This window comes from Wyeomyia smithii, chromosome 1, assembly GCF_029784165.1.
Source record: "Wyeomyia smithii strain HCP4-BCI-WySm-NY-G18 chromosome 1, ASM2978416v1, whole genome shotgun sequence".
Taxonomy (NCBI): Eukaryota; Metazoa; Arthropoda; class Insecta; order Diptera; family Culicidae; genus Wyeomyia; species Wyeomyia smithii.
The window spans coordinates 57,743,506-57,763,162 of NC_073694.1; the positions used below are offsets into that span (position 1 = coordinate 57,743,506).

The window sequence follows — 19,657 nt, forward strand, 5'->3', positions numbered from 1 at the left end:
CCGTTTATCGTTAATTGAGTGATGGCATTTTGTGGAGCATTTAGTAAAGCTGCAAAAAAAATGTAATATTTTTGTTCAAGGTACTTCTCTGTGCGGCGGTGTAATGAAGCTTATTTACATCCAATTCTTGGCAATAAAAGAAGGAGAAACGAATAATGTTTCACAAGCTTTATTTCTCTCTTTTTCTACTGACGGAGAGAATAAACTGATACCAAGAATACAAATTGGTTGACGGAAATTGTAGTATGAGAGTGAGTTTAAAAAATAGAAATAAAAGCCCTGTTTAATTTTTTTTAATGCAATTAATAAGACTTTTTTTAATTAAATAAATAAGACTGAGAGTATAAAAATATGATAAAAATAATAGATGCAACTGGACCCCTAACTGAAGAAGGATGACATTCAAAACATGAAAACTGACACCGACTACCGAGAAACGGTAAAACACTTGATATGAAGCCGCAAAGTTTTAACGTAGAACTACGTCTCTAAGTTAGAACTAAGTTCGGCTGCATAGCGGTGTAAAATGAAGATCTAAAAGTGCAGAAGGGGACAAATATGCCCAATTTTAAATGCTTATAAGTCGTTTAGTTTCAATGGATTTTACTCGTTTTCGCAGGAATCTATGAATCCGAAAAGAAAATTAGAAAGAATAGCAATTACCAACCCTTGTTGAGCCGCAGATTTTGACCTGGTCGATTTCGATTGGTCGCTTAATGCTTGCTTTCCCTAACACGGTCGACAATACCCAAGCAACATATTTTGTTACAAATAAGAGTTAGTAAGCATCATGTGACGAATTAGAAAAATCATGTGCGGTCTCTGCAATAAACATCATAACTACTATGTAACCTAAAAAGCGCAAATTTGCAGTCTATATGCGACTATCCAGTTGTTACTTCTGATGTTGCTGTTTAACAATTAGGTAACATTACATATCAGTCGCAGTGAAACCGATAAAGCACTTCTTTAAATGCCAAAGTCACTTCAATTTTAAAACCCGATAAGAATCCAGCTGAGGCATTAAGTTATCGACCAACTAGTTTACTTTCCTCTATTAGCAAACTTTTTGATAGAAGAATTCTTAATAGAATGAAAACACATATTAATGAGAACTCAATTTTTGCAAATGAGCAGTTTGTTTTTGCCATGGGCATTCCACTACTCATCAATTACTTAGAGTAACAAATATGATTCGAACTAATAAATCTGAAGGATATTCGACTGGAGCTGCTCTTCTAGATGTAGAAAAGGCATTCGACAGTGTTTGGCATAAAGGTTTAATAGCTAAAATGTCCAATTTCAGTTTTCCGCTCTACCCCACATAAATGATACAAAGTTATTTAACTGACCGCACTCTTCAGGTTAACTATCTAAATGGTAAATCTAATAGATTGCCTGTTAGAGCTGGTGTGCCTCAGGGGAGATCTTGGGCCCAATCTTATATAACATTTTTACTTCTGATCTTCCTGATTTACCACCAGGTTGTGAGAAATCTCTGTTTTGTGACGATACAAGCATTTCCGCAAAAGGAAAAAGCCTTCGTGTTATATGCAGTCGGCTTCAAAAAAGTTTAGATATATTTTCTTCATACTTACAGAAATGGAAGGTTTTTCCCTAATGCTTCTAAAACACAGTTAATCATTTTTCCTCATAAGCCAAGAGTTTCATTTCTCAAACTCACCCATAACCACGTTATTAAGATGAATGGTGTGGTCTTAAATTGGTCTGATCAAGTTTAATACTTAGGGCTAATTTATGATAAAAATCTTACTTTCAACTTTTTAATAATTTTCCTACAATTACATTAACTTAACTGCGAAAGCTAATAACATTCAATAACATAAAAATCGTACAAATATATATATATATATATATTATATATATATATATATATATATATATATATATATATATATATATATATATATATATATATATATATATATATATATATATATATATATATATTTGTACGATTTTTATGTTATTGAATGTTATTAGCTTTCGCAGTTAAGTTAATGTAATTGTAGGAAAATTATTAAACCTACTTGTCAAACACCCATAACCACGTTATTAAGATGAATGGTGTGGTCTTAAATTGGTCTGATCAAGTTTAATACTTAGGGCTAATTTATGATAAGAATCTTACTTTCAAGGAGCACATTGAGAATATCCAAACAAAGTGCAATAAATATATAAAATGTTTGTATCCTCTTATCAACAGGAATTCTAGACTTTGTCTCAAGAATAAACTGTTAATTTACAAACAAATTTTTAGGTCAGCAATGTTATATGCAGTTCCCATCTGGACAAGTTGTTGTGCAACAAGGAAGAAGGCACTTCAAAGGATTCAGAATAAACTTTTGAAAATGATTTTGAAGCGTCCTCCCTGGTTCAGCACGAACGAGCTACATAGGCTCACTAATGTAGAAACATTAGAAAATATGTCAAGCCAAATTATCAGCAAATTCCGACAAAAATCGTTGCAATCCTCAATTGCAACGAATAGCTCACTTTATAGTCAGTAAGATAGTTTTGAGTTTGTTTTAAGTTTTGTTTTATTCCTTTGTTTTTCTGTTTGACAAGTAGGTTTAATAATTTTCCTACAATTACATTGACTTAACTACGAAAGCTAATAACATTCAATAACATAAAAATCGTACAAATATATATATATATATATATATATATATATATATATATATATATATATATATATATATATATATATATATATATATATATATATATATATATATATATATATATATATATATTTGTACGATTTTTATGTTATTGAATGTTATTAGCTTTCGCAGTTAAGTTAATGTAATTGTAGGAAAATTATTAAAAAGTTGAAAGTAAGATTCTTATCATAAATTAGCCCTAAGTATTAAACTTGATCAGACCAATTTAGGACCACACCATTCATCTTAATAACGTGGTTATGGGTGAGTTTGAGAAATGAACCTCTTGGTTTATGAGGAAAAATGATTAACTGTGTTTTAGAAGCATTAGGGAAAAACCTTCCATTTCTGTAAGTATGAAGAAAATATATCTAAACTTTTTTGAAGCCGACTGCATATAACACGAAGGCTTTCTCCTTTTGCGGAAATGCTTGTATCGTCACAAAACAGAGATTTCTCACAACCTGGTGGTAAATCAGGAAGATCAGAAGTAAAAATGTTATATAAGATTGGGCCCAAGATACTCCCCTGAGGCACACCAGCTCTAACAGGCAATCTATTAGATTTACCATTTAGATAGTTAACCTGAAGAGTGCGGTCAGTTAAATAACTTTGTATCATTTATGTGGGGTAGAGCGGAAAACTGAAATTGGACATTTTAGCTATTAAACCTTTATGCCAAACACTGTCGAATGCCTTTTCTATATCTAGAAGAGCAGCTCCAGTCGAATATCCTTCAGATTTATTAGTTCGAATCATATTTGTTACTCTAAGTAATTGATGAGTAGTGGAATGCCCATGGCAAAAACAAACTGCTCATTTGCAAAAATTGAGTTCTCATCAATATGTGTTTTCATTCTATTAAGAATTCTTCTATCAAAAAGTTCACTAATAGAGGAAAGTAAACTAGTTGGTCGATAACTTAATGCCCCAGCTGGATTCTTTTCGGGTTTTAAAATTGAAGTGACTTTGGCATTTAAAGAAGTGCTTTATCGGTTTCACTGCGAATGATATGTAATGTTACCTAATTGTTAAACAGAAACATCAGAAGTAACAACTGGATAGTCGCATATAGACTGCAAATTTGCGCTTTTTAGGTTACATAGTAGTTATGATGTTTATTGCAGAGACCGCACATGATTCTTCTAATTCGTCACATGATGCTTACTAACTCTTATTTGTAACAAAATATGTTGCTTGGGTATTGTCGACCGTGTTAGGGAAAGCAAGCATTAAGCGACCAATCGAAATCGACCAGGTCAAAATCTGCGGCTCAACAAGGGTTGGTAATTCCTATTCTTTCTAATTTTCTTTTCGGATTCATAGATTCCTGCGAAAAATAAAATCCATTGAAACTAAACGACTTATAAGCATTTAAAATTGGGCATATTTGTCCCCTTCAGCACTTTTAGATCTTCATTTTACACCGCTATGCAGCCGAACTTAGTTCTAACTTAGAGACGTAGTTCTACGTTAAAACTTTGCGGCTTCATATCAAGTGTTTTACCGTTTCTCGGTAGTCGGTGTCAGTTTTCATGTTTTGAATGTCATCCTTCTTCAGTTAGGGGTCCAGTTGCATCTATTATTTTTATCATATTTTTCTACTCTCAGTCTTATTTATTTCAATAGAAAAAGTCTTATTAATTGCATTAAAAAAAATTAAACAGGGCTTTTATTTCTATTTTTAAAACTCACTTTCATACTACAATTTCCGTCAACCAATTTGTATTCTTGGTATCAGTTTATTCTCTCCGTCAGTAGAAAAAGAGAGAAATAAAGCTTGTGAAACATTATTCGTTTCTCCTTCTTTTATTGCCAGGAATTGGATGTAAATAAGCTTCATTACACCGCCGCACAGAGAAGTACCTTGAACAAAAATATTACAACTTTTTTGCAGCTTAAATAAATGCTCCACAAAATGCCATCACTCAATTAACGTTAAACGGTATGCACATATGCTAAGAGCGCTGTAAACATTGACAAATTTTCGAGCATTTTTTTGGAATCGATCCATTTATAGTAACAACTTGTGCCAGGCGTCAAAATAATGACAATTGATCGATATTTTGTAGCAAATGATTCCTTTAGGGAGCATTCATAAATGACGTAGAATTCAAAGGGAGAGGGGGAAGGGGGTTTGCAGTTTTTGACAAAATCTGACGAGGGGGAGGGTGGAGAGTCAAGCCAAGCTACGAAGCAAATATGAAACTAACAAAAAAATTGGGATTTTTTCTATTTTTTTTTTCAGTATTTGGTCTGATTACAGTCATTTTTATAACTTTTATAACCTAAAAAAGTTACGTCTTTTATAGATGTTCCCTTATGTCCAATGCTAATAAACTGGTTGATAGAAATTTTGAAATTAAAAATTATAACTTCTCTTAAGAATTTTTCAAAATTAGTGATTTTTATGTATTTTCGAGCGTTTTCAATATCAAAAAAGTTATCGAATCTCGCGGAATCCGATCATTTAATCATCGAAGGAATGAAGGTTTACATCATCACGAACACATCCTTGTTGATATCTCATCCGGAAACGTCCGAATTGACATTTGCGACCCGTTTGAAAAATGTTATTTTTGACAAATTTTGACGTTAAATTTTCACGCGTACGGGTAAATAACACTCCGTATAAAAGGCTTTTTCCAAGCTACGTAGATTTCACGAGACATCATAGGGGAACTGCTCTATTATTCATCTCAACCCATATTTTCATCTCATATAACGTGAAAACACAATTCAAAACTAAACCAATCTGCTAATCCATGGAATGGATTCTTTTAAGTTCATTTTAGATTTCTCATAAAGCAGAATCCTCAAAAACTTACTCAAAAGCTCTAAATTTGATATTATAGTCGGGCATCTGCACTCGAGAACTGGTTTAATTCAGTCACCTACCTCAGAAAACAAAATCCCCGCATTGTTCTATACGGCTACAACGGAACTCGTTCAGCAGCCAACCACAGTTTTTTTCATCATTAGCAGACCCCTTTTTATTTTAATCACTAAACAAAATCACTCACTACACTAAGAATACTTTAATCTTTGACATGTTCACCTCAAATTTCCTAAAACAAGCTTGAATTAGCAGAAATATATGAGATAAATTTCTACAATTCCTGAATTTCAACTGTATGTATTTGCATCTGTTTTCACTGCGTTGAAGAAAATTAAAAGTTGCCAAATCATTTTCTGTTGATACGAAAAATCATAATGAAAATGTTGAATTATTCCTACATAATTGACATAAATTGACAGCACTGCAGTGGTTACCTAGGTTACCAATTTTGCACGTAAACAACTACAGCGGATATAGGTAAACTACTACGACGGACTGTGCCCATACGTTCATTCATGATAATGTGATTCATTCATGATTGGCAGTGTGAAGAATAAGGGGACATCGTGAGATGAATAATTGAGCAGTGATTCAAGTTTTGAGATGGATATGGAGACGTTGTGAAAGATGGTTTGTTTTACACAATTCAGATCTAGCTAAGTTTATTAAATATACAATGCTGAACGATTCCATAAGAGCACGTTAGCGTATTTTGTTTATTTGTTCAATGATTTCGTGAAAATTTAGTGTTTAATCCATTCTTCGTGAATAGGGGCCTAAGGAGATGAGTAATGGAGTAGTTTCCCTATAATCTGTGAGCATCAAATTGAAAATTCAAAAAGAAGACATTTGGCTGCAACATTTTTCTTGTAAATTCTTCGAATTGTTTCGCTGCCCATTTTGCAAATACAAATCATACGAGCGTATTACTTCATTTGTTCACTATCACTAATGGAGACACATTAGGATATGTAAATGTAAACATTAACCTTCTAGTGCCCAATGCCCCTTTTGGCGGGCTTTAGTCGAACCTCTAAAATACTTCAATAAATACATAATAAGTGTTTATAATGAATCATAGTGATTTTACCGTAGCCCGTCTAGAAATTAACTTAGGCACTAGAGGGTTAAGTTGTGTATGTGTGTGTGTAATATTTGGAGTTACTCTTTGATACAACACTCGAACCAGCTAATTCCACTTCTCACTCAAATTTTTCCCAAAATACTGCTAAATAGCAGCGAAAATAATTTTGGCCAGGTTTTCACTCAGTTACTCCTCTGTGCGCCGTTTAAAGTATGATTGGAATCCTGACGCCAACAGCTGTGCGTTCTTCAAAGAAAGTTAATACTAGTAATGTCATTTCTGTACATGCTTTAGATGCGCTTTAGTATACAGGATTGTCGAGCATGTTTGGTCGGAAACCCGTATCAACATAAAACTGGCAATCAAACCACAAGCTCTGCTGCATTCAAATTGCAATTTCTCGAGAACCAAAGCAGATGAAGATTTGGTGTCAAAGCACGAACTGTGAAGCGGTTTAAAACTTTCATTTTGAGCTAAAAACAAAAATGTCAATTACGTTTTTTGTTTAAAACTGTACTATTTTTGAACATTTTTGAACGCTTCTAAAATTATATCTTTCACATTTATTTACAATTGTTCTAATCTGCATCTTGTAGGAAATCTATGCCTTCAAATGAAATCAACGGAAGCGCTCTAAGAAGTACAATTTTAAAGTTACAGTCCCGTTGAGGATGAGTATTCGAGAAACTGTAACAGGTGTTCAATTGTTTAAATGAACCTTTTAGAGCAATTCCGTTGTGAAATTCAAAACATACCTTCACACCTTCTCAGATTAAACTGTAGGTGTGGGTCTATAAGTCTTTTTTATGTGAAACAGAATAGATAGAAGAAAAAAAAATTATTCGTTTATAAATTAAACAATGACGTTTTCGTACTTAAACTCATAACGGAAAGATTTGTTCCATTGGCATCTTATTATGATTTATGAGTTATGAAGTTGATCTTAATCGGTTGTTTTAAAAGATACAAAAGTACAAAAAACTGAGGAAAAATCTTTTTACAAAGTTGCTTACAATAAACGAAACAGCAACATCAACTCAGCGTCTCCACCGATTCAACAGTGAAAGGATGCGCATGGCTATCGCTCTCGTTAGAGTGGGTGAAAGCTTTGGACGCGTTATCGAAATGGTTAGGGGCACCAAAATTAACAAAAATGGTTAAACAGCTATAATTTTTTATTTTTTTTTTTCAGTTTGAGCTTCAAGATCGCACCTCTTGTTTTCTTCTTGTCATTTCGTAAAATAGCTCAAAATCGGTTATTTTGAAAGATAGATCTACAGAGTTGCGCAAAATTGATGAGGCTACAACATTGTAGAACAGCTTTTAACTTTATCTGCAAAGATAAGAAAGTTAGATGCTGAAAAATTTCATCGGAAATTTGGGTCACCCAAATTTGTGAATATAGTAAAATGTGTACTCCATTATACTACAAAATTTTGCAGAAGAAAGTTTTTCGCTAGAGTATTACTATCGAGCTCTAGGTCCCAATTTCCCCATTAGCACGTCTCCTAGAACGCTGTCGGCTGGTTAACATAGCGTCTCCACCGATCCAACAGTGAAAGGAGGTGCACGGTTATCGTTCGCGTTAAAGAGGGTGGGAGCATTTGACGCGTTTTCAAAATGGCTATGAGCACCAAAATTCACAGAAACGGTTAAATAACTATAATCTTTTTTCCAGTTTGAGCTGTGTTTTGTATCCACCAATTGTACCAATGCCAATGCCAGTGTTATCGAACACGAACCAGGAGTTAGTCAGGACCGGGAGATGCGTAATGGATCTAACGAACTCTAAAAGGCGACGAAACGATTGGAAATTGGATACTTGGAACGATCGATCTCTCAATGAACCGGCGCGAGGAAAACCACAAAGCTCCATCGTGTAAGAGAAAAAAGATTTTTTTCTGTGTACCTATATTTTTAAAAAGCAATGTTTTCTGTACAACCACAGATATCTGAGCCACAATGCATCGGAAAAAGTGTTCTCTAAGATTTGATGCCATTACTTCAGTTCCATTGAAGTTTCAGTAAAACATTCTTCTTCTGAACAAACTGAAACAAATGACTAAGAATTTTAATTGCATTTTGCTCAGTGCCACCTGTGCTTTATGGGACTTCTAACTTTTATTCTACTTTCACTCAGTTTCCTCACAATAACAAAGATAAACAAAGCTAGAACAATCCATCCGATGCCAAAACCTTCATAAAGAATTCGATTATTTTATTGCTAATTACTTTGCCAGGGTGTTAAGACGTTTCCATGAACACCACCCACACACGGCATATTCTTATTTAGTATCCGCCACTTCTCATACTCATACACATCAGCTTCTCACTGCTCGCAGCTGTTTTTTTCGTGAAAAACTACCGCGCGAGTTTGACACTTCGACCAGCGGAAAAAAAGTCGGCGAAGAAGACAACGTTGATAATGACGGTAGACACTTCATTATGTGCCTTCTTTGTCCGGTTACTCATCAAAATTTAAATTGGAGAGATTTTATACAGTTTATAGCCTGCCGAGGCTGGCCTTGTCCTTGTCGATGCCACAGTGCAGCTTTGATATTGGAGCCTTTTCAATCTCCGAGTATGCAGAGGTCGCGGTCACAAGTAGATTGGTTCGCCTTTCTCCTGAGATAGGTACCTACTGCTGTTCGTGTATGTCAAAATGCTGCAGTTAATTCGATCGCTTTTCAACGGAACGGACTGACATTCAAGGCAATTTTAAAATTCGTCTAGTCACTGACTGAACTCGTTTTTTTTTGCTTAACAACTCTTCTTCAAGTGTGTCTCTCCATCGTTTAAGCAAGTGATTCATGACTCATCCGCCGGTTAACCGCTCATCCGCGATGACAACAGTTTTAATTGCCGCTGCCTGTTTGTCGTTTCGAGTACACACCCTCTCCATCATTTACTTTCCTTTTGGGCCAGCGTTGGATGGCCGTGTCCTGTATGCAATTTTCAGCTCCTCTTTTTTTGCGCTGCCCTCTTTTGATGATTATACAAGTGATGATAATGGCGATGATGTTGACAATATTGCTACTCTTGCTTCAACGTTGCTGTATGTAGTTGCTGCAGATGTGACAGCGCCCGGAAGCTGAGAGAATGAGCTTTCTCGAGCTTAACTTCTATCGCCTGACGGTTATTTGCTTCCGTTCACAAACCGATGCGATGCTTATCGGGCTTCGCACTTGACGTTAGCGCAAAATGCTTTGGAAGGCTGCTGAATAGCATGTGACGTCGTTCGGATATGGATATCTAATAAAACCGAACTGGTGAAGGATGCTTCTCATAACTAGACTTATAGTCACATATTTACACTAGGAAAAATGGTAAAAAACATCGTCGGTGAAAGAAAATACTTTTTTTCCGAAAGATTGAGTCATAACCGTGGCGCCAACTTCAATCGCTCTAATTACATCTACTCTTCACTAATGGAGAAACGATTAATGTCCAATGTTTTGTCACACGTGTGACCTACTGATGTGATGTTACAACAAACGCGAGGACGAACTGGAAAATGGTGCACCTCTTCCATTGTAATGATTGCATCTTAAGCGCCACATGTGCCTTCCAATTCCATTGCCTTTTCCAATCTCGAGATTCTATTTTTCTTCTATTCAAATAGATACATAGGAGTTCCAGACTGTGTGGAGTAAAACTGGCTACAAAATCGATTTGAGCAAGTCGGGTCGCGTGTGTAATGGAAATCAAAATACAACACAGCTCTAATTGATTGGATATTATTTATTGAAACCATAGAACAATGCCAATTTTTGTCACCTCGATTTTCCGATTTGCTGGGAGATTCGTTCGATACAAATCATGCGATCAATTGGCGTCGAATTGTGGACACGTTGAAAACAATGATTTTCGACTGTATGTTTTATAAAATGGAGAATTAGGAAGATAAATAATAATTAATAGATAAAACATTCAACGAGTTGATGTCAAAAGGAAAGTAATTTGAAAAAGTGAAACAAAATGAAAATTTTAAGACAATAAAAGTAGGTCTGCATACATAGCGAGACGTGTTTATGACAAATCCGTTTGTCCTTTTCTTATCTTTTATGCGCAGGCAGATGAGCATACGTAGACGAGTAGGTATAGAAATAAGATAGGTTAGCAATAAGGATTTGAGAAATAAAAGACGGCTGGGAGATCAGTCGTAGTTCACCAGTAGAACAGAAGAGTGCTTATTATTCAAGAATAAAAGAAAGTGCTCAACAACTATTGCAAAATTCACAACTGTCAAAAAAAAACATAAATACAAAAGAGTGGGAAAGAAAGAAAAATCTTACTTAATTAGAAACAGGTTCCAAATAAAAAATGTACAGAAAGTTTAAATAAGCATTAAACTTTAAAGAGTTATGAAAGCCGAAAACAAATGTCTAAAAAGTAAATCTTTCAAAAGGAAAAAAATCAGTAAAGAAAAAAGTAAAAAAAAATATCAAAAAGATAGTTTGAAGGCGAAAAAAGTTGACAGAGTAAAACATGTTTAAAAAATGTATAGTCTCGACAAATGAGAAGAAATAAAAACATCAAATTTTGACTCGTAAGAGTCAAATAATTCCAGAGGGTCAAACAAGTCTACAAAAAGGCAAGAACGTCAAATGTTTTGACAAAAAAATTTAAGGTGAAGAAGTCAAAATGGTATGACAGACAAAGTATGAAAGAGGGGAAAACTATTTTTTTGTTTTTTGTTGTTTGTAGCAAATAAAAAATAAATAAAGATCAGAAGAGTAAAAAAAGGAAAAATATCTGAAAGAGGAAAAAAAGTTTTCACAGTAGATACATATTAAAAAAAAGGAAACGACAAAGGAGGGTAAATTCCTAAAAACGTTAATTAAACCAACAAATTAACAAAATAAGTAAAGCAAAAAAAAGTCAGATAGGGTACAAATTTTGAAAAAAATCAATTAGGAGAAACTCAAAGTCGAAAAGGTCAAAATAGACAGAGAAGTGACAAAAAAAAATCGCAAACTAAAAAGAACAGAGAGAAAAGTTAACAAAGTTTGTTAAATTTAAAAAGTTATAAATATCGACTCTAAATCGTTAAGAAGTAAAAAAAAATTGAGAAGAATCCAAAAAAGTGAAGTAAAAAAAAGCAACCAAAAAACGCAGGATTCAAAAGAGTGAACAGAGTTGGTAAAGACATCTAAAAAAAGTGGCCAAAATTTAAGCAAAACTTGAAAAAGCCAAATAGATAAAGCAAGGAAGTACAAAAACAGAGATTTAAAATCCGGTTCAACAAATCCGAAAATTTCAAACTATTAAGCACAACTTTTAGTTGAGAAAGTTAGCAAAAAAATCAAACATTTAAAACCAAATTAAGACAAAATTTAAATAAATAAAAAAAACAAACATTTCAACAGATGTAAAAGAAAAATTAAAATCGTGAAAATATATTGAAAAAAAAAAAATAAGACCAGAGAGATATTTTAAAAATGCACCAACTTCCGAGTCAAAAATGTAGGGTAATCGCTCCATTATTCATCTCAACAGCTAGCTGCACCTATACTCATCTAATTTCTCTCATTTGTACGAATTACCGTGAAATTTCTACAAATTTTGTAAAGTAAATCTATTTGCTTCTCGATTTTGTCAAGTTGTTGAAAGTTTTACGTTGGAAATATGGTAAAATTTGACGATAGATTGATCAAAAAGGTGTGATGAGATGAATATAGGTACTGAGATGAATATAGGAGCGATTGCCCTACAAAAAGTAAAAAAAACGTGGAAGTAGAAAAAATATGTTAATAAAAAAATCAAACATATATGTTCAAAAATTTTAAAAAACTTCAAATATGTTTGAGAAGAAGACAAATTTTAAAATTTAATTGAAGAAGAAGGAAAAAAAAGTCCTATATATCAAAAAGGTCAAAACAGGCAAAAAATGAAAGAAAGCTAAGTAAAATAGAAAAATTAGTTAGGTTCAAATAACAACTGTAAACTAAAGAAGTATAAAATTTTGAAAGGTCAAAAAAATCAGATATATCAGAACATAAACAAAAAATTTGAAAAATGACAGCAATTTCTAAATGTTAAATAGATGAAAAAAAAAACAATGTTAAAGATTTAAGGATCAAAGATAAAAAGTCAAAATTTCAAAATTTAAACTAATTTTAAAAATCGGAAATTGAACAAGAACAACAAAGAAAGTGTTAAATAAATAAAAAAAACTGTTAGCACCGAAAAAGTAAAAAAAAGTAAAAAGAGCCAGTGGATTAGAAAAATCAAAAAAGACACAGAAATAGAAGTGAAAAAGGAATTTGAGTCCAAAGAGATATTTGAATATATTGTAATAACATTCGAATTAAAAATGTACAAAACAGTAAACAAAATGACGTGAAAGTCAAACAATTCAGATGGATGAAAAAAATCAAATAAAAATGTTCCTAATGTCAGGAAATGTCATGAAACATATTAATCTGTCAAAAACGACGAAGAAATTAAAATATAATTGAAAAAGAAAGAAAAAATAGCAATGAGAAATATATCGAAAAGGTCGAAACAAATAAAATGTGAAGGAAAGCTAAGTACAGTAAACTTGAAAATTAGTTAAGTTTAGTGAGGAACAACTGTAAACTGCAAAGTATAAAATATTGCAAAGTAATAGAAGTCTGATATATCAAAAGATTCAAAAATATCAGCAAAGTCACAAACAAAAAGTTTGAAAAATGACAGCAATTTCAAAATTTAAGAAACATGTCAATAATCAAAATGACAAAATTTTAAAACCGAAAAAAATGCAAATAAATTGAAAATAAAAAAGACTACACAGAGACAGATAAATTGATAAAAAATATAAAAGCCTAAAGAGTAAAGTAAAAAAGTTGAAACGACTAAAAATAGTCGGTAGTTTGGGAAAATCCAATAAGACAAACGAAGAACAGAAAAGGCTAACAAGTTAAAACTCTTGCAAAAAGACCTATGCAATAAAAAAAAAAAACAAATAATATAAAAAACTAAACAATGACGTTGTTGAAATGTTTGCCTGGTTAACTTGTTCATTAAGATAACAAATTCGGTTAAGTTTGTAATTTAAAAAGAAACTGAAAAAAAGTGTCAAAATAATATAAATGTTAAAAAAGTTGAAAAAAAGCAAAGCCTTGGTGCTACATTCCGATTCGGAACTCGACCTTCTGTTTATTTATACACAGACTTCGCAGTCAACTGTTTAGTGTACAGAACAATTGCAAGGCTAGCGCTACGATCCTACTGACACTAACAGTCTCTCCCGAGCCAAGACTCGAACCGACGATGATTGGCTTGTTAGGCCAGCATCGTACTTCGAGACCATTTGGGAAAAAAGTTGAAACAATGCATGAATAAAGAAAAAGCTCACAAGGGTTTTTTCCAGTTTGAAGAGACATAAAAATCCACTCAAAAGAGTAGAAAAAAAAAAAAAGAATAAACAAAAGCAAAATGAAAAATTCTGTAAGTCGGTGAAGAGAAGGGAACAAAACTTCTGAAGAAGTTAGCAATTTAAGGTAAGACGAATAATCTAAGCCAGGTTTGAAAAACTATAGGTCGAAACAGTCAAAAGAATTGAAATTGAACAGTATTAAAAATTATTATTACCAGAAATGTCGCGCCGTGGAAGCTTAAATAGGTCAAAAAACAACCAGCAATACAATACCAGTCGAAAAAGGAAACTTTCATGCAAGTGGAAAATATAGTAATATAAAATAATAAAAATATAGTAAATAAAATATCTAGAAAAATATAATATTTTTTTTAAGTTAGAGTAGTCAGAAAATAAAAGAGAACTGGTAATAAGCCAAAAGAGGAAAATAAATCCAAAACGTTAATAAACCAACCGCACAATTTTGAACACGTTAGAAAACAATAAATTTTAAAAATTTGCTTAAAAATTGGAAAAAAATAACGGGTTAAGCTAAAAGAGTGAAAACAAAAAAAAGAGAAGAGAATGATAAATTGAGAAAATATTTAAAAATTCAAAATAAAAAAACGAGAAATAGGTTAAAAAACTGTAAACATTAAAGAAAAAGAAAAAAATCAATAAATTATTAGAAAAATATTCAAAGAGAATAACAGTCCATAAGTGGGAAAAAATCAACAGACTGAATCATATTTCATAAAATGTATAGTCTAGAGAAATAAGAAAAACAAAAACCAATAACCGTTGATTCGACGAGGTATGAAAAGTCGTAACAGTCAAACAATTCCAGAGGATCGAAGAAGTCTACAAGCTCAAGGTTAAATAAATAAAAAGTCTGGAAGATGAAGATGGTAAAATATCACAGAAAAAGGCAAATTGTTAAAAAGATAAAACAAAATTGAAAAGCCATTAAGATTTGTATCCCGGTTGGTCCCGAGGTACGATGCCAGCCTAAAAGACCAGTCGTCGTAGGTTCGAGTCTCGGTTCGGGAGAGACTGTTGGTGTCAGTAGGGGCGTCCCCCGCAATTGTCTCTTGTACACTAAATAATTGGCTGCGAATTCCGTGTATAAGAGGTCGTATTCCGAATCGGAATGTAGCTCCATAGCTTCAAAAAGAATCAAAATCTAAAGGAAAGAAGAAAGTCGATAGCGTAGAAAAAAGAATAAAAACAATGATGCACAAAAGTGATACTCTTATTAATAATAATTATCATAATCATCTGCAGTGGAAAACCAACAATTTGGCACAAAAAAATGAATTTTGGCCGGAAATTTCAATTTTCCGACCATTATGCAATGGAAAGAGCAGAGTTAATATTCACCGCTCACCTCTTGCCCAGCATGATTGCTGTGCATAGCAAATTTTTGCATCAAACTTTTACATTCTGCTTTGCGCTGTGTTTCTGACTCTCGCAGAAAAATAATACACTTGCTGCTTTCATCACAGCTGGGCGAAATAAGAGAGGGGAATCACTCTTATGAGAAAACATAGAAGCAGGCCCGGATTTTAGGGGGGAGGTGAGCGGCAAAGGGGGGCAAATGTCTCGGGCCTAATATTTGAAAAGTTTCAAAAGAAAGGTATCTACAAAAATTACGAACACAGAAATGTCAAACATTCAATAATTATCAGAAATGTTGAGTCGTGGAGACTAAACATATGAAATGAGCAACAAATCCAAGAAGCACACAATAAGAAAAATAGAAAAAGTCAAAAAACTGAAGCAAGAAGATGGTAAAACGATTGACAAAATAAAAACATAAACAAAAATCCTAATTGATAAAAAAAGAGAAAATAGTTGAAACACTGGAAAGTAAAAAAAGAAATAAAATAAGACTAAATAGGAATACATAAGATTAAATCAAAAACAAGTTTCGATTAGATTTCGAAGATTTTTTATATGCGCAAAATGTCATAAAAATCAAATATTTTAAAAGAGGCCAAAAAGAGAAGAACAAATAAGAAAAGTGAAAAAAAAAGTTGGTAGAGGAAATCATATTAAATTGAATAATCAAACCTAAAGATGAAAAAACAACAAGTTTTTTGCTTTAAATTATTTTGCATTTCATCTAACATATTTTTTTTAAATAACTCTAGACGATGAAACAAGTTTGAAAAACGTCAACAACGTGGAATATTTTGACTAAGTTGAACACAATTACAAAGGCCTGAAGGGTGCAGAGGTCAAAATGTGTCGAAAACGAGAAAAAAAAAAACGAAAAAAGAAAAAAACTTACAATATTTCAAATTTGAAACAGAAAAACAGCTGAGAAAGTTTTCAAATCAAATCAAATGTCAAAAGAACCAATAAAGAAAACCAATGAAATAAGAGAAATTCAAAAAATCTGAACAACCAAAACTTTTGAAAAAGTCAAACAAGAAAACAGTTCAAACAAAGTCAACCAATTTAAAATGAACAGGAAATCGCCAAACAGTCCAAAAAGCCAAGCCAAAACAACTTGTAAAGTAAAACGAAGCACAAGGTTTGTTAAGTTCACATAGACATAAATGTCGACTGAAAATAGTAATTAAGCTAAAATAAATCGGAAAATCGGAAAAAAAGTAACAAAATCGATAAAAACAGATAAAAACACTATGTAAACAATTAAAACATATAATAACCGTCGAATAAAATATGTACAAAAAGTAAAGTAAAAAAATAGTCCAGATGAAAAGCCAACTCAAATGTAAATTTTCAAGAAGCCCTAAAACTTTCAGTTGACAAACGATGATAAATGAAAGAAGAAAGAATAATAAGTCAAAATGGGCATACACATCAATAAGGTCAAAACAGAAAGAGAAGAAGACATAGGTGAATTTTTTTGAAGGATTAGTTAAGGCTAGAGAGCTATGGAAGACAAAAACAATCACTTTCGCCTGAAAAGGCCTAAAATTCCGAAAAGTTGTGTAAGTAAAAATATATAAAGATGAATAAATAGATCAATCGAAAGAGTTGTTGTAAAGTGTTAAAAGAATCGGTAGATTAGAAAAATCATATAAATCCAACAAAGAACCAAAACTACAAATAAGCCAAAACAGGAACAAACCAATAAATAAAAAGGGCTTCGGAAATAGTTATTTTTGCAGTGTCGGGATGTTTCCCAAATGATTTATAAAATGAAAAGATTAAAAAAACATTGGATTTAATAAAAAAAATAAACAAAAATTTAGATCCTATCGTCGACGTTAGGGTTAAAAGTAAAGAAATCAATATACACTGATAAAAATTTTCTTTACATTTGCCTGCGTTTACAAAGATAGCGTTTTCTAGTTTCAAGGAGATCACTATTTTTTTATGTAATCAAAAACACAGGAGTATTCAAACCAAATAAACAAAAACGTAGTCTGATACGATTTTATATATAGTGAAAAAAATTGGAGTTCAAATAGAAAAAAGTTGAAAAATTTACAAAGTCAGAAATAATGCTAAAATTCAGAAAAAAACATAAATGTCAACGAAAAACTAAAAGTCCAGAAGTTCACAGAAATCATAAAGTAAAACAAAGTTAAAAATAGTTAAAAAAGCAAGAAAGTTAGAACAATTAAATAGTCATAAAAGTTAATAGCAATATATGACTAAGAGTAAAACAAATCTTATAAGTCAATTTTCAATCCAGAGATATAGAAAGTGGATTTCGTATTTTGTTTTTACTCGAAAAATTTCATTGGAAGTGAAAACCAAAACAGTCAAAATGAAAAATGAAACAGTAAAAGCTATTATTCAAAGAAAAGTCAAAACTTTCTTCTAAATGAGGTAATAATCTTACTAATGCTTAAACGTCTTCTTGATGTTTTCAAATTACTGGCTGTTAGTTATGTCAACAATTTTTTAACTTCCTCTACCACACTGGGGAGTAGAGGTAAATTAATTGTCGAGTTTTTTAGTACGCGGTTAGCCTGCGTATGTTGTAAAAGAAAGTTAACAATAGCGGATAATAATGTCAAGCATGTACGAGAGCCTGCTGTTTTGTGCTGGGCCTTTATTTGTTGCTCTTTATCCACAGGGCTCTAGGACGGTACTACAGCGTTTCCAAGTAAATATGTGCCATTTGCTTGAGGAATTTTACTGCACAGTTTAGACTTTAGCTCTTGTTGGGGTTAAGGTACTGGTTACATGGATATAATTGGCTTGAAAACATTTGGGTTTCTCCATTCTGCTGAACATTTGTTGCACCATGCGTCAGCTTTCGAAATAAGACAACACTATCGATTACGCTTCAAGCGGAATCGCTTTAGGGGATTCAAGCGATAAAACTTTCAAACCCACCACAAATTAGAATTATTTTAAAACTAATTAAAATACCGGACATCGCCATCAGTGTCGAGAGGGGAAACCTTGGAAATTCATTTTCATAATAAATAGTTTTGTGTTCTAGTTTCCTTTCCCGCTTTCGCTGTTCGCTTCAGTGGGAAGCGAAAGGTTCAGAAATGTAGACGAAAAAATACACTTATACCGTTTGCATCAAAACTTTTGCTTGAAAACGAGTGTACTGGAATGATTATTTATGAAATGCATGGTCCTGCCCGGTAAAACCGGTGATCCTAGCGCTACCTGATTAATGCAAGCTTTTTTTATGGAGCAATTCAACAAACAAGTTTGCCAGTATATAAATCGAGCCATTGTTTGATTCTCGCCACGACATTATTCCCGCTCCGGCTTCCGGTTGAGAATGATTTCTTTTGATGGCAACTAATTGTTTTAGTTATCCGGTACTTACCGCGAAAGTTGTGCCCCAACCAGGAACAGCCACCAGCAGCTACGCCGTAGTTCAATGTTGAAACCGACGGGGAACGGAATCGCCATAATTATCCTATGATTCGCCCGGAAACGGTGCGCCAATTAATGCTGCGGAAACTTGCTCCGAACGTCACGCCACACACCTCTGGAAGGATAACAATCGTAATTTTGCGGTAGATTAATCAATGTTTTAGGGGCAAATAGTTTACTTAATTATTTATCATTAATACTAGGTGTTAAAAATTATTTTTGCTCGGTAAAAATATTGAAACTCATTAGACAAATTTTCGCCAGCACGAAGTCTTGCAGAGAAAATGGAGTATAATATGGCGAGTTAAATATAATTGAAAAACTAATGAATCTGGGATAAGTTGAGCATGCATTTAATCTCAATTGGTACACATTTAGTTGTGTGTTTGCAGTTTATTTCCTTGTGCCTTGAGATTGTAGGTACTTCCAACAGGTCTGAGAAACCTGTTGCAGCTGTTGTGCGACCCTAAGAAAATCATGAATAATAGAGATGATGCTGTGCACATTCATCTACAGTCGTTATAACATTCATCCAGGTTCAGTTCACTGGCAGAGAGAAAAATGCGTTGGACACACTACCTAACAGCTTGTTGAACAGAATTTTCGTCCTTCACGATAAGGACTGCTGTACTGCAAGTAGTAAGGGAAACACGCCGGCGAGGGCAAGGAAGCGAACAGAGCGGCTGTCATGACATCTTTTATTCATGATTACCATCAAAAACTAGTGTATATTCTATTCATATTATTTCATTCTTTGATGATATTTTTCGCGCACGGAAAAATGTTTTGGAATTGGAATAAATCAACCACTCTCCGTAGGCGAGAAAAAAAAACCGTTGATGAGGGACGAAACCTTAGCAGGGGCTGAATAAATTATA

The 19,657-nt window shown here is 33.0% G+C and overlaps 1 protein-coding gene across 3 annotated transcripts in view; it reads right to left on the reverse strand.

Moving 5' to 3' along the window:
• Positions 1-19,657, reverse strand: part of LOC129717087 (gamma-aminobutyric acid receptor subunit alpha-6) — a 60,154-nt gene that overhangs the window by 17,298 nt on the left and 23,199 nt on the right. For all 3 annotated transcript variants that reach the window (XM_055666932.1, XM_055666938.1, XM_055666936.1), the window contains exon 2: positions 18,730-18,894. In XM_055666932.1, the coding sequence (XP_055522907.1) occupies positions 18,730-18,815 (86 nt within the window). In that variant the 5' untranslated portion in view covers positions 18,816-18,894. The remainder of the gene's footprint in view (positions 1-18,729; positions 18,895-19,657) is intronic.